General features: G+C 41.4%; 1 protein-coding gene across 1 annotated transcript in view; it reads left to right on the forward strand.

Annotated features, from left to right (window-relative positions):
* The window catches only part of LOC130470187 (uncharacterized), a 34405-nt gene extending 18751 nt beyond the window's left edge, over positions 1 to 15654 (forward strand). Inside the window, exons 2-4 of the mRNA XM_056839826.1 lie at positions 12954 to 13815; positions 13947 to 14422; positions 14647 to 15654. Coding sequence (XP_056695804.1) covers positions 12954 to 13815; positions 13947 to 14422; positions 14647 to 15654 — 2346 coding nt within the window. The remainder of the gene's footprint in view (positions 1 to 12953; positions 13816 to 13946; positions 14423 to 14646) is intronic.
* Positions 15655 to 16290: the final 636 nt, after the last annotated feature.

Below are 16290 nucleotides of genomic sequence, written 5' to 3' on the forward strand. Positions count from 1 at the left end.
ATTGGGGTTGAACATTTATCATATATGAAATGTATTTTCATATTCCGTTTAATCTTGGTTTAGTATTAAATGATGAGTCCCTTCAATTTGACGATATATTCAAGATAGACTGTCAGGACCAGTCCTGTGACTAAGAAATGTCTATCAAGTGAACTTGAATGTCAAAGGTTGAAAATGGTCCCTGGTCGGATTTTCTATAAAATTGGACGCATAGAAAACGTCAGACGACTAGAATGCAAGATGACTAGTAGTTTTGTTTCTTGAACTATGTGGACATGGCAATGTCATAATCATTTGCATAGATACTTACTTTGGGAAGACTAGTATCGGACAGACCTATGAAACTTTACTGTAAGAGATGAAAATCTCTCATAAGTAAATTTCATTAAAATTATTAGACACTAAATCCTCAATACCTGAGTAATTTGAGATTACTTGTTTGAGAACTGGTTGCTTTGGCGTTGACCAACCGTCGCACCGTAAAAGGAGGCTATAAAGGCAACGCTCAGGTAATCACCTATCAAAACGAAGTCTAATCTCAAGATCGCAAGATTGGGATTGTCCTCCCATAAATCGGGATGAGATGGTTAAAAGTTGTACAAGGCCACTCGGAGAGCTAGAAACTGTGAAATGCATGGCCGTGCTCAGATGAATCATAGGCTATGATTATCTGCTTATTTGATTAGTTGAACTCTGAAACCGAGAAACACCTTTGGACATAATAAGGATGACAACTCTTACCTTATGTTCAAGAGCAAGCATCGAGCGACAAAGGAATTAGGAAATGCACACTTGTCCCTAAGGACAAGTGGGAGATTGAAGGAAATAATGCCCTTGGTCCAAGTATGCATTCAATGTTAAGTCTAATAAATGCGGTTCAGTATTAATTAACAAGTTAATAATTCAGTGAGATCAAGTGAGCTGAATGCCTAGCTAGAGGCCGCTTCAGTTCAAGTGGAATTAATGATATTAATCCACTGCTTACTCTTGACTGAACCCGTAGGGTCACACAAATAGTACGTAAACGGATCAAGTATTTAATGGCATTAAATACTCTATCTATGGATATTTGGAATCGACGGATCTTAGATGATCAATGTGAACGAGTGGTGCGTGAGTCTTGTGAAAGAAATAATGCCTTTGGTCCAAGTATGCATTCAATGTTAAGTCTAATAAATGCGGTTCAGTATTTATTAACAATTTAATAATTCAGTGAGATCAAGTGAGCTGAATGCCTAGCTAGAGGCCGCTTCAGTTCAAGTGGAATTAATGATATTAATCCACAGCTTACTCTTGACTGAACCCGTAGGGTCACACAAATAGTACGTAAACGGATCAAGTATTTAATGGCATTAAATACTCTATCTATGGATATTCGGAATCGACGGATCTTGGTTTCAGTGGGAGCTGAGATCGTCACAAGCAAGAAATGAATACTCCGGAAACGGAAATATGGATCGTATCGGAAATATAAATATTATCCAAGTCATAGATGTTGCCGGAAACGGAAACCTGGTACGTATCGGAAAATATTATCGGAAATGGAAATATTGCCGGAATCGGAAATATTACCGGAAACGGAAATATTGTCAGAATCGGAAATATTATCGGAATCGGAAAATAGTTCCGGAAACGGAAATATTAAATATTGTTCGTATCGGAAATGAATTCCGGAACCGGGAATTTAATCGGAAGCGTATCGTACGAATAAGCATCGGACGAGGCCTGCCGGACGAAGGCCCAGCACGAAGCCAGGCCATCGCCCAGCAAGCAAAGACGCGCGCTAACGCCCAGCCCAAGGCAGCGCCAGGCCCACCGCAAGGCAGGCCCAGCGCGCCAAGGCAAGGCTGCCCAGCGTGGGCTGCGTGGGCCGAGCTGTTAGGTTATGATACATATGACATTACATAGATCATGCGGAAACAACCATTAACCCAGGAAACATATTATTTACACATAATCATTTAGCATAGTTTAGATGCATACTCTTTGTTGCGTGCCTTCCCTAGCTGCGCCCGAACCGAACAAGAACAAGTCTTTTAGGACTCCAAGTGTCGTCCCTCCGTAGAAAGTCCACAGCACGTCCGGATCCGCATTAAGATTGACCAACTAGAATCGCCCTTAAGGTACTCAGAAAATTCGGCACTTTTGGGGCAAGATGGGTGTTTGAATTTTCTCTCAAAAAACTCACTTTTGAATACTTTGAAACTTGTGTATAAATTATGACCCCTAGGCCTTTATTTATAGAGTTATGGAAAAGGAATCGTAATCCTAGTAGGATGCGAATTAATTGGAATTAGAATTCTACATGAATTCTACTTAATCAATTTATCCAATAGGAATAGACATTTAATCACACACTGACTCTTGCAGATTCAGGAATCTCGCATGAGCTCAAACTCACACACACACGGCAGCCACAAGGGCTGCCCACGCATGCGAGCAGCAGCCCACGCAGCGCGGCCCACTCATGCGTGGCCTTGTGCGCGCTGGGCTGTGGCGTGCGTGCTTGCTGGGCGATGGCCTGGCTTCGTGCTGGGCCTTCGTCCGGCAGGCCTCGTCCGATGCTAATTCGTACGATACGCTTCCGATTAAAATTCCATTTCCGGAATCTATTTCCGATACGAACAATATTCAATATTTCCGATTCCGGAATTAATTTCCGTTTCGAACAAATATTTAATATTTCCGTTTCCGGAATTATTTTCCGATTCCGGTAATATTTCCGATTCTGACAATATTTCCGTTTCCGGCAATATTTCCGATTCTGGTAATATTTCCATTTCCAACAATATTTTCCGATACGTACCATGTTTCCGTTTCCGGCAACATCTACGACTTGGATAATATTCATATTTCCGATACGATCCATATTTCCGTTTCCGGCAATATCATCGTTTCCGGAGTATTCATTTCTTGCCTGTGACGATCTTAGCTCCCACTGAAACCAAGATCCGTCGGTTCCGAATATTCATAGATGGAGTATTTAATGCCATTAAATACTTGATCCGTTTACGTACTATTTGTGTGACCCTACGGGTTCAGTCAAGAGTAAGCTGTGGATTAATATCATTAATTCCACTTGAACTGAAGCGGCCTCTAGCTAGGCATTCAGCTCACTTGATCTCACTGAATTATTAACTTGTTAATTAATACTGAACCGCATTTATTAGACTTAACATAGAATGCATACTTGGACCAAGGGCATTATTTCCTTCAGTCTCCCACTTGTCCTTAGGGACAAGTGTGCATTTCCTAATTCCTTTGTCGCTCGATGCTTGCTCTTGAACATAAGGTAAGAGTTGTCATCCTTATTATGTCCAGAGGTGTTCCTCGGTTTCAGAGTTCAACTGATCAAATAAACAGATAATCATAGCCTATGATTCATCCGAGCACGGCCATGCATTTCACAGTTTCTAGCTCTCCGAGTGGCCTTGTACAACTTTTAAGCATCTCATCCCGATTTATGGGAGGACAATCCCAATCTTGCGATCTTGAGATTAGACTTCGTTTGATAGGTGATTACCTGAGCGTTGCCTTTATAGCCTCCTTTTACGGTGCGACGGTTGGTCAACGTCAAAGCAACCAGTTCTCAAACAAGTAATCTCAAATCACTCAGGTATTGAGGATTTAGTGTCTAATAATTTAATGAAATTTACTTATGACAGACTTTCATCTCTTACAGTAAAGTTTCATAGGTCTTGTCCGATACTAGTCTTCCCAAAGTAAGTATCTATGCAAATGATTATGACATTGCCATGTCCACATAGTTCAAGAAACAGAACTACTAGTCATCTTGCATTCTAATCGTCTAACGTTTTCTATGCGTCCAATTTTATAGAAAACTCCGACTAGGGACCATTTTCAACCTTTGACATTCAAGTTCACTTGATAGACATTTCTTAGTCACAGGACTGGTCCTGACAGTCTATCTTGAATATATCGTCAAGTTGAAGGGACTCATCATTTAATAAACCACAAATTAAATGGAAAAATGAATTCCTTTCATTTATTGTGAATGATTAACCAATAATGTTTAAACTCTAAAACTTTAAAACATTAAACAGAGACATCAAAGCCATTCTCCAATATGCTTGATTCCCATAGCTGCAGTGTGCGAGTTGTGCTTCGCTTGCGGCAGAGGTTTAGTTAATGGATCTGATATGTTGTCATCAGTTCCAATTTTGCTTATCTCGACTTCTTTTCTTTCAACGAACTCTCGTAGAAGGTGAAATCTACGAAGTACATGCTTGACTCTCTGGTGGTGTCTAGGCTCTTTTGCCTGTGCAATAGCTCCGTTATTATCACAATACAGGGCTATTGGTCCTTTAATGGAGGGGACTACACCAAGTTCTCCTATGAACTTCCTTAGCCATATAGCTTCCTTTGCTGCTTCATGTGCAGCAATGTACTCCGCTTCAGTTGTAGAATCCGCAATGGTGCTTTGCTTAGCACTTTTCCAGCTTACTGCTCCTCCGTTGAGGCAGAAGACAAACCCAGACTGTGATCTGAAATCATCTTTGTCGGTTTGGAAACTTGCGTCCGTATAGCCTTTAACAATTAATTCATCATCTCCACCATAGACCAGGAAGTCATCTTTGTGCCTTTTCAGGTACTTCAGAATATTCTTGGCAGCAGTCCAATGCGCCTCTCCTGGGTCTGACTGGTATCTGCTCGTAGCACTGAGTGCGTACGCAACATCCGGGCGTGTACATATCATAGCATACATTATTGAACCAATCAATGATGCATATGGAATCCCATTCATTCGTCTACGCTCATCAAGTGTTTTTGGGCACTGAGTCTTGCTTAGAGTCATTCCATGAGACATGGGTAGGTAGCCTCGCTTGGAGTCCGCCATCTTGAACCTATCAAGCACCTTATTGATATAAGTGCTTTGACTAAGTCCAATCATCTTTTTAGATCTATCTCTGTAAATCTTGATGCCCAATATGTACTGTGCTTCTCCTAGATCCTTCATCGAAACACATTTCCCAAGCCAAATCTTGACAGAGTTCAACATAGGAATGTCATTTCCGATAAGCAATATGTCGTCGACATATAATACTAGGAAAGCAATTTTGCTCCCACTGACCTTCTTGTATACACAAGATTCGTCCGCGTTCTTGATGAAACCAAAGTCACTGACTGCTTCATCAAAACGTATATTCCAGCTCCTGGATGCCTGCTTCAATCCGTAGATTGACTTCTTTAGCTTGCATACCTTTTTAGCATTCTTTGGATCCTCAAAACCTTCAGGCTGTGTCATAAACACAGTTTCTGTTAAAACGCCGTTTAAGAAAGCAGTTTTGACATCCATCTGCCATATTTCGTAATCGTAATATGCAGCGATTGCTAACATTATTCGAATAGACTTTAGCATTGCAACTGGTGAAAAGGTTTCATCGTAATCCACACCGTGGACTTGCCTGTAACCTTTCGCAACCAATCTAGCTTTGAAAACTTCAAGTTTCCCATCCTTGTCCTTTTTCAGTTTGAAAACCCATTTGCTTCCAATGGCTTGGTAGCCATCTGGCAAATCGACCAAATCCCATACTTGGTTTTCAGACATGGAGTCTAATTCAGATTGCATGGCTTCTTGCCATTGCTTGGAGCTAGGGCTCGTCATAGCTTGTTTGTAAGTCGCAGGTTCATCACTTTCAAGTAATAGAACGTCATAGCTCTCGTTCGTCAAAATACCTAAGTACCTTTCCGGTTGAGATCTATATCTTTGCGATCTACGCGGGGTAACATTTCTAGATTGACCATGATTCTCACCAGATTCTTCTAAAGATCTCTGAGTTTCATCCTGAATGTCATCTTGAGCATTCTCTAGAGTTTGTTGTTCGACTCGAATTTCTTCGAGGTCTACTTTTCTCCCACTTGTCATTTTGGAAATGTGATCCTTCTCCAAAAAGACACCATCTCGAGCAACAAACACTTTGTTCTCAGATGTATTGTAGAAGTAATACCCCTTTGTTTCCTTTGGATAGCCCACAAGGATACATTTGTCAGATTTTGGATGAAGTTTGTCTGAAATTAATCGTTTGACGTAAACTTCACATCCCCAAATCTTAAGAAAAGACACATTTGGAGGCTTTCCAAACCATAATTCGTATGGAGTCTTTTCGACAGCTTTAGACGGAGCTCTATTTATAGTGAGTGCAGCTGTATTTAGTGCATGTCCCCAAAATTCTAATGGAAGTTCGGCCTGACCCATCATTGACCTGACCATGTCTAGCAAGGTTCTGTTCCTCCGTTCTGACACACCGTTCCATTGTGGTGTTCCAGGAGGAGTCAATTCTGATAGAATTCCACATTCTTTCAGATGGTCATCAAATTCATAGCTCAGATATTCACCGCCTCTATCAGACCGCAGTGCCTTGATCTTCTTGCCTAATTGATTCTCTACTTCACTCTGAAATTCCTTGAATTTGTCAAAGGATTCAGACTTATGCTTCATTAGGTAGACATAACCATACCTACTGAAGTCATCAGTGAAAGTGATAAAGTAGCTGAAACCACCTCTAGCATTTGTACTCATTGGTCCACATACATCTGTATGGATTAAACCCAATAGTTCATTTGCTCTTTCTCCAACTTTAGAGAAAGGTTGCTTTGTCATTTTGCCAAGTAAACATGATTCGCATTTACCATAATCCTCTAAGTCAAATGGTTCTAGAATTCCTTCCCTTTGAAGTCTTTCTAAGCGTTTCAAGTTTATATGGCCTAATCGACAATGCCACAGATAGGTGAGATCTGAATCATCCTTTTTGGCCTTTTTGGTATTTATGTTATATACTTGTTTGTCGTGATCTAATAAATAAAGTCCATTGACTAATCTAGCAGATCCATAAAACATCTCTTTAAAATAAAACGAACAACTATTGTCTTTTATTATAAAGGAAAATCCCTTAGCATCTAAGCAAGAAACTGAAATGATGTTTTTAGTAAGACTTGGAACATGGAAACATTCTTCCAGTTCCAAAACTAGCCCGGAGGGCAACGACAAATAGTAAGTTCCTACAGCTAATGCAGCAATCCGTGCTCCATTTCCTACTCGTAGGTCGACTTCACCCTTGCTTAACTTTCTACTTCTTCTTAGTCCCTGTGGATTGGAACATAAGTGTGAGCCACAACCTGTATCTAATACCCAAGAAGTTGAATTAGCAAGTATACAGTCTATAACGAAAATACCTGAAGATGGAACGACTGTTCCGTTCTTCTGATCTTCCTTTAGCTTCAAGCAATCTCTCTTCCAATGCCCCTTCTTCTTGCAGTAGAAGCATTCGGATTCAGAAGTGGGTTGACTGACCTTCCTCTTTGCAGATTTGGCGCCAGTTTGCTTAGTTGGGCTGGCCTTGTTGCCACCTTTCTTAGCATTCCTCTTCTTTCCAGATTTCTTGAACTTGCCCCCACGCACCATAAGCACATCCTGCTTATCACTTTTGAGCGTCTTTTCAGCGGTCTTCAGCATACCGTGAAGCTCAGTGAGCGTTTTGTCCAGACTATTCATACTGTAGTTCAGTTTGAACTGATCATACCCGCTATGAAGAGAATGGAGGATGGTGTCTATAGCCATTTCCTGAGAAAATTGCTGATCCAGCCGACTCATATTCTCAATGAGTCCAATCATTTTGAGAACATGTGGACTTACGGGCTCGCCTTTCTTAAGCTTGGTCTCAAGAATTTGCCTATGAGTCTCGAATCTTTCGACTCGAGCCAGATCTTGGAACATGTTCTTCAACTCACTGATGATTGTGAAAGCATCTGAGTTGATGAACGTTTTCTGCAGATCCGCACTCATGGTGGCGAGCATTAGACATTTCACATCCTTGTTGGCATCAATCCAACGATTGAGGGCTGCCTGAGTGATCCCGTCGCCTGGAGCTTCGGGCATCGCCTCATCTAGGACATACTCCTTTTCTTCCTGCATAAGAACTATTTGCAAGTTCCTTTGCCAGTCAAGGAAGTTTTTCCCGTTCAACTTCTCCTTTTCGAGAATTGATCGAATGTTGAATGAATTGTTGTTTGCCATATTAAAAACTACAATTGAAAAGAATAAACAAATAAATAACCATTCACAGTTTCTCTTAATAAACTTAAATTCTAGCATTCATGCATAATTCAATGTTTATTAAGCATTTTATTCAAGTTATGTGTTCCGGCAGGTGTGAATAAAATGATTCCAAGATCCTAAAATCATTGAAGAACTAAGCACAGTTTGTCGACTTAATCCTAGAACATCTTAGGTAAGCAAAAGCCTTTTGCTAATAGTCTAGAAACTATTCTTGGTTGATAGGTACGTCTAAGAACTTATTAGGTAAACCTATCGAATTTGCCACGACATAAAAGGACTCCTTACTTATATCGTTGAGTTTCACCAAAACTAACATGTACTCACAATTATTTGTGTACCTTGCCCCTTTAGGACCAATAAGTAACACCTCGCTGAGCGAAAACTATTACTAGATTGATGTAAAGGATATCCAAGCAAGTGTATATTTTGGCATGGCACCTTTTAACTCAATTTTTAAGTTTGGAACTTAAGGCTCTTACTATGTTGGTTAGATTTTAAGTGAACTAAAATCCTTAATCATGCAACATAATCAAGCTTTTGATCTCATGCATTTTAAGACATATTTAAAGCAATAAATAACTTAAAACATGCATAAGATATTTGTGATCTAGTATGGCCCGACTTCATCTTGAAGCTTTGACTTCAAAGTCCGTCTTGAAAATCTCCGTGGGAGGCACCATTTTCTTCAAATAGGATAAGTTATAACTAATTACAACTATTTGATGGTACGCAGACCATATTTGAATTGAAAAACAACTTTGGTACTTTAGACCAATTACATTCAAATTAATGGTACGCAGACCATATTTTCTATCCTATTTGGGCCATACTAGTCACTTCATAACCTGCAAAACAGTACATATACAATATATACCATTCACCCATTCATTATCATGAATGGCCCACATAGCTGGTTAGATAAACACATTATGCATCACGTAAACATTTGCAGCAATTAATCAAGGGCACCAATAATCTACCAATTATTCAGTCCTTATTAATTCTAATCGAGTTGTTTTAACCTTAAGGATTTGTAGACCTAATCAAGAGTTTATGACTAAAAGCACTCCCACTCAAACCAATAAATTCATATGCTTTACTAATTTTAAACATAAAATTGTATTTCTAGTCTAACCGGAAACATACAAATTTAATTAAAATTTAAAGCTCATATAAATTTATAATTGAATCCAAAAAATTTAATTTTAATTTCAGTCACATTTAAATTAATTTATGATTTTAATTTTAGTAAAATAATTAGAATAAATGCCATTTATTATAATTATAATATTCAAAATTAAAATCCAAGAAATTAATTCAAATTATTAATTTTAAAATCAATTAAAAATTACGTGAACTGAAATTTTCAAATTAAACATTCAAAACGATCTAATCGTAACGCAAACACCCTACGCGTTGCACGCCCATGGGCTGTACGCACACAGCCATTGCTGGCCATGTGCGCGCAGCCCATGCGCTCGTTGCATAGCTGCTGCTGTCCCATACGCAAGCCTCCGCACAGCGCCCACCGCACGCGAGCTATCGCTCGCAGCGCGCGCGCGTTACCGCGCTCGCTGGTGCGCGCGAGCCATCGCTCGCTGGGGCGCTGCATCGCTCGCTGGCGCGCGAGATCGCTCGCTGGTGCGCGCGAGCCATCGCTCGCTGGGGCGCTGCATCGCTCGCTGGCGCGCGAGATCGCTCGCTGGTGCGCGCGAGTGATGCTGGGCGCAGCGCTCGTGGCACGCGAGCTTGCGCTCGCTGCGCACGAGGCTGCGTGCTGTTGTGCGAGGCAGCGCGCGCTGTGGCGCAGCTCGCTTGCTGCCCACACGCGACTGCCTTGGCTCGCCCCTCGCCCATGCCCATCCGTTCATTGCTCGTGGCACACGACACAAGGCAGGGCTGCTGCCTTGTGCTCGTGCACTACGCCCTTGCTCATTGCATTCGTGCCGCACGGGCGACGAGCTCCCTTGCTCGTCGTCGCATGCCCGCATTATACAACACCCTTTAAGGGTAACACGAAGCGTCCATTGCTTCGTGCGTGCAAGTTATTTGAACGAATCGCATAAAATTTAAAATTTATATTTAAAATTAATGACAAATTAATAAATAATATTAATTTCATAATTTTAGGGCGAAAAAATCGAAAATTTATTATCCAATTGATTTCCGATTGATATGGATTCAAGTCTAGGTCATAAAAATTTAAAATTTATCGTAAATTTACAATTTTTATGGTGGTTTTTAATCATAGGTTTCTAATTAAATTACAATTAATTATGAAAATCAAATTAATTCTAAATTATTCTAATTTTCAACAAATTAATCATAATTACAAATTAGATTGCATAATTAACAAGACTAGGCATTCAAACTTGTTAAACATATGCAATAGGTCAATCAAAAATTCAAGATTTATCAACAAGAATCGCAAATATTTAATTTAACATCTTAAATTTACGAAATTTTGCATTCGAAAAACTAAAACCTTCGAAAAGTCATAGTTAGGCTTCGAATTTGAGAATTCTGGGTTCGGCAGAAAAATACTATTTTTGTCAAAATTTTAGAATGCCTTTTACATGCGGAATTGACACAAAAATCACTCAATTCGGATGAGTAATGAAGAAACTGCCGAAAAACTGCGTACGTATAATTAAATAAACGCAATTTGCAACTAATTAACAATTACGAAAATTAATCACCCCTTTTAATTCTTGCAAATTTGTAATATTTAACCATGTTCATGCAATTTAGATTATGAAAATAATAAGGGGCTCGTGATACCACTGTTAGGTTATGATACATATGACATTACATAGATCATGCGGAAACAACCATTAACCCAGGAAACATATTATTTACACATAATCATTTAGCATAGTTTAGATGCATACTCTTTGTTGCGTGCCTTCCCTAGCTGCGCCCGAACCGAACAAGAACAAGTCTTTTAGGACTCCAAGTGTCGTCCCTCCGTAGAAAGTCCACAGCACGTCCGGATCCGCATTAAGATTGACCAACTAGAATCGCCCTTAAGGTACTCAGAAAATTCGGCACTTTTGGGGCAAGATGGGTGTTTGAATTTTCTCTCAAAAAACTCACTTTTGAATACTTTGAAACTTGTGTATAAATTATGACCCCTAGGCCTTTATTTATAGAGTTATGGAAAAGGAATCGTAATCCTAGTAGGATGCGAATTAATTGGAATTAGAATTCTACATGAATTCTACTTAATCAATTTATCCAATAGGAATAGACATTTAATCACACACTGACTCTTGCAGATTCAGGAATCTCGCATGAGCTCAAACTCACACACACACGGCAGCCACAAGGGCTGCCCACGCATGCGAGCAGCAGCCCACGCAGCGCGGCCCACTCATGCGTGGCCTTGTGCGCGCTGGGCTGTGGCGTGCGTGCTTGCTGGGCGATGGCCTGGCTTCGTGCTGGGCCTTCGTCCGGCAGGCCTCGTCCGATGCTAATTCGTACGATACGCTTCCGATTAAAATTCCATTTCCGGAATCTATTTCCGATACGAACAATATTCAATATTTCCGATTCCGGAATTAATTTCCGTTTCGAACAAATATTTAATATTTCCGTTTCCGGAATTATTTTCCGATTCCGGTAATATTTCCGATTCTGACAATATTTCCGTTTCCGGCAATATTTCCGATTCTGGTAATATTTCCATTTCCAACAATATTTTCCGATACGTACCATGTTTCCGTTTCCGGCAACATCTACGACTTGGATAATATTCATATTTCCGATACGATCCATATTTCCGTTTCCGGCAATATCATCGTTTCCGGAGTATTCATTTCTTGCCTGTGACGATCTTAGCTCCCACTGAAACCAAGATCCGTCGGTTCCGAATATTCATAGATGGAGTATTTAATGCCATTAAATACTTGATCCGTTTACGTACTATTTGTGTGACCCTACGGGTTCAGTCAAGAGTAAGCTGTGGATTAATATCATTAATTCCACTTGAACTGAAGCGGCCTCTAGCTAGGCATTCAGCTCACTTGATCTCACTGAATTATTAACTTGTTAATTAATACTGAACCGCATTTATTAGACTTAACATAGAATGCATACTTGGACCAAGGGCATTATTTCCTTCACGAGCGCACGCGTGCGGGCGCCCTCGTGGCTCCGTGCGTGTGTGTTTGTGTCCATGCACAATTCCTAAATCTATTAGGATTTGGTGTATGATTAAATTCCTATTCCTATTAGGATTATTTAATTAATTAGAGTCCTTGTAGGATTCTAAGTTTAATTAAATCGTATCCTACTAGGATTCCAATTCCCTTTCCAAACTTCTATAAATAAGGGCCTAGGGTCATAATTTATAAATACGATTGAAGTATTCAAAGGGTAAGTTTTTGAAAGAAAATTCAGCCATACACTTGCACAACAATAGCCGAAAATTCCTAGCACCTTAAGGGCGATTCTAGTTGGTCAAACTTGAGGCGGATCCGGACGTACTGTGGACTATCTACGGAGGGACGACATTTGAAGTCCTAAAGACTTGTTCTTGTTCGGTTCGGGCGCAGCTAGGGAAGGCACGCTACAAAGTGTATGCATCTATATTATGCTAAATGATTATGTGTAAATAATATGTTTCCTGGCATTAAGGTTTTCCGCATGATTTATGTTTTGTCATATGTATCATAACCTAACATCTTGGAGTATGTCAGGGGGGAGACCAATCGTGGAGAGATTAGAGTTTCTGGGAGGTGAGTTGCAGGGGTGGAGTAGGGAGAAGTTTGATAACTTGGGGAAGCAAGTTCAGGAAACCGAAAAGAAGCTGCATGTAGCCTAGGCCCTTCCGATTTCCGATGAGTCAGTCACTGAATGTCTGCTACTGGAGAAGAAATTAGAGGACCTGTACGAGAAGCAGGAGGCATACTGGTACCTGAGGTCGAGGGTGGCAGAAATAAAAGATGGTGATAAAAACACCAAATATTTTCATCACAAAGCTTCTCAAAGAAGGAGGAGGAACGAGATAAAGGGATTGAGGGACGAAACGGGGAAGTGGTGCACGGAGGAAGAGGAGATGGAAGTAATTGTTCAGAAATTCTACTCGGCTTTATTCACTTCGTCGTCTCCAACTATGTCTGATTGTGACGCAGTTTTGGAGGCCTGCCAGCCTTCTATTTCGACGTCACACAACGAGGATCTTCTTAGGGAGTATACGAAGGAGGATGTTCGTGCAACCCTTTTCTCCATGCACCCGTGCAAAGCTCCTGGCCCTGACGGTATGCACGCCATGTTTTACCAACGGTTTTGGCATATTGTGGGTGATAATATCAGTAACCATGTCTGTAACATTCTTCATGGAATATGCTCTCCGAGGAAAATAAACAACACCAATGTAGCCCTCATTTCGAAGGTGAAATCTCCTACCTCGATGACGGACTTCCGGCCAATAGCCCTTTGCAACGTTCTTTATAAAATTGCTTCTAAAGCAATTGTGATGAGACTCAAATCCATCCTGCCAGAGGTGATTTCGGAGAACCAAAGTGCCTTTGTCCCGGGACGTTTGATCACTAACAACGCCTTAATTGCACTCGAGCTATTCCATACAATGAAAAGGCGTAGCAAGGGGAGGAAAGGCACCATCGCGATGAAATTGGATATGAGTAAGGCGTATGACAGGGTTGAGTGGACGTTCCTGGAGCGTCTGCTTCTCAGGCTGGGGTTTGCGGAGAGATGGGTTAAAGTGGTGATGGACTGTGTGTCCACGGTGTCGTATTCCTTCATCATCACGGCCAAGATGGGGGTTCTGTGGTTCCAACCAGGGGTCTTTGGCAGGGCGACCCCCTCTCTCCCTATTTATTTATTTTGATTGCGGATGCCTTTTCAGGGATGATCAATAAGGCCGTGGAAAGTGGTGATATCCATGGTGCTCGGGCGAGCCGGAATGGACCGGCTGTCTCACACCTTCTCTTTGCCGACGACATTCTGCTTTTTGCTAGAGCCAACCGAAGGGAATGCCAAAAGATTGTTGATATCCTCAACATTTATGAAGCAGCTTCCGGGCAAAAAATTAATTATGATAAATCGGAGGTCTCTTTTAGCAAAGGTGTTTGTGAGTCAAGGAAAGGGGAGTTGTTAGATATTTTGAAGATGAAGCAGGTTGATGAGCATGCTAAGTACCTCGGCATTCCAACGATAATTGGAAGGTCAAAGAAATCAGTTTTTGCGGCCCTAAAAGATCGAATTTGGAAGAAACTCCAAGGTTGGAAAGAAAAATTATTGTCTAGAGCGGGGAAAGAGGTGTTGATAAAGTCGGTCATTCAAGCAATCCCGACCTATATTATGGGGATTTACAAGCTTCCGGTTGGTGTTATCCAGGAAATCCACTCCATGATCGCTCGGTTTTGGTGGGGCAGTTCAGGTACGGAGAGGAAAGTCCATTAGAAGAGCTGGGATTTTTTGTGTTCTCCTAAGTGCATTGGGGGAATGGGGTTTCGGGATTTGGAGGTGTTTAATCTGGAGCTACTTGGAAGGCAGGCCTGACGCATCTTTCATCACCGCATTCTTTACTTGTGCGTGTCATGCAGGGCAAGTACTACCCAAATGGTGATTTTCTGGAGTCTTACCGCGGTCCTGCAAGCAGCTTTGCGTGGCGGAGCATCTGGGCAGCCAAGGCCTTGCTAAAAGAGGGGCTGATATGGAGAGTGGGAGATGGTAAGAGCATAAATATATGGCATGACCAATGGGTGGCTGATGAAAGCGGGGGGCATATCACGTCTTCCCCTAACGCAGCCATAGAGCAAGTGTGCGAGCTCATTGATCAAGATTCGAAAGAATGGAGGTATGACCTGATTTCAAAGTTTTTTAATGACAGGGATGAGAGGTGCATCCTTGCTATTCCCATCAGCGACAGGATGCCAAAGGATGTGCTGACTTGGGCCTTCTCGAATGACGGTTTATATTCCGTTAAAACTGCCTACATGCTTGGCAAATCATGCAATCTAGATGATATTCACGCAGCCTGGTTAGAAATATGGAAACTAAATGTTACCCCCAAAGCAAAGCATTTTGTTTGGAGGGTATGCACGGGTACCTTGCGAGTCCGCGCTTTGCTGAAAACCAGACACCTGTCAGACGTTGACGGCTGCCCGTTGTGCCCTGATACGGTGGAGACCCTTAACCATGCTCTATTTGAGTGCCGTAGCGTGTGCAACCTATGGAAGGATAGTGGGTATGAGGTCCTGCTCCGTAACTCTAATTCTCTCCCTTTTGGGGATCTGATTGTAGCATGGTCGAAGGAAGAAGCAAAGGTTTGCCAGATGGGTGTGTTCTTGTTGTGGAGTATTTGGAATCGAAGAAACGACAAAATCTTCAATAACAGGGAGACACCACACAACATACTGCTAGAAAGAGTTTGGAAACTAACCGAGGATTTCAACAGCTACAACCAACGTATCTATGGGGCTGTTCTCACCCCTGCTGCACGCAGCCCCAATACTTGGCGTCCACCTCCGCAAGATGTTGTCAAACTGAACTGTGATGCTGCTGTGATAGACAATGGATGGGTGGGGATGGGCGTGGGTGGCCAGGAATGAGAAAGGGGATGTTCTGCTCGCAGCTACAAGGAGGACGAGAGCTCGTTGGGAACCCATCCTTGCGGAATGCAAGGTTGTGCTTGCTGCTGTCAAACTCGCAAAGAAGTACAACATGAGGAAGGTCATTGTTGAAACTGATAGCCAGGTGGTGATCTCAAGGCTAACCAAAGCTACGGTCTATCTTGCTGATTTAGATTCGATTCTCGAAGATATTATGCATCATTGTTCTTACTTTGATTTTATTGTATGGTATCATGTTCGGAGGGATGGTAATAGTGTAGCCCATCACCTCGCTAGATTAGTGCCATTTGGTGTTGAACAAGTATGGATTAATCACAGTCCTTGTGAGGCTAGCTCGTACGTCCTTAAGGACAAACTCTCGTTTGATTAATAAAATGCACTAATCTTTGACCTCAAAAAAAATTTATAATAATTAAAAAATTTGTGACTTATGGCTCTAGTATAACTCTTCTCGTAAGATAATTGTGAAAAAGTTGCCGCTTTTAAGCCATTGTAGGTCATTACACGTGGCAAGCAGGTAAGACCCTTACTAGAATAATAAACCACGACGTGGCAAAGAAAGCAGATGCCACGTACGTTTAATTCGAATAACCCTATCGATTAAATAAATAAATA

This window comes from Spinacia oleracea, chromosome 3, assembly GCF_020520425.1.
Source record: "Spinacia oleracea cultivar Varoflay chromosome 3, BTI_SOV_V1, whole genome shotgun sequence".
Lineage (NCBI taxonomy): Eukaryota > Viridiplantae > Streptophyta > Magnoliopsida > Caryophyllales > Amaranthaceae > Spinacia > Spinacia oleracea.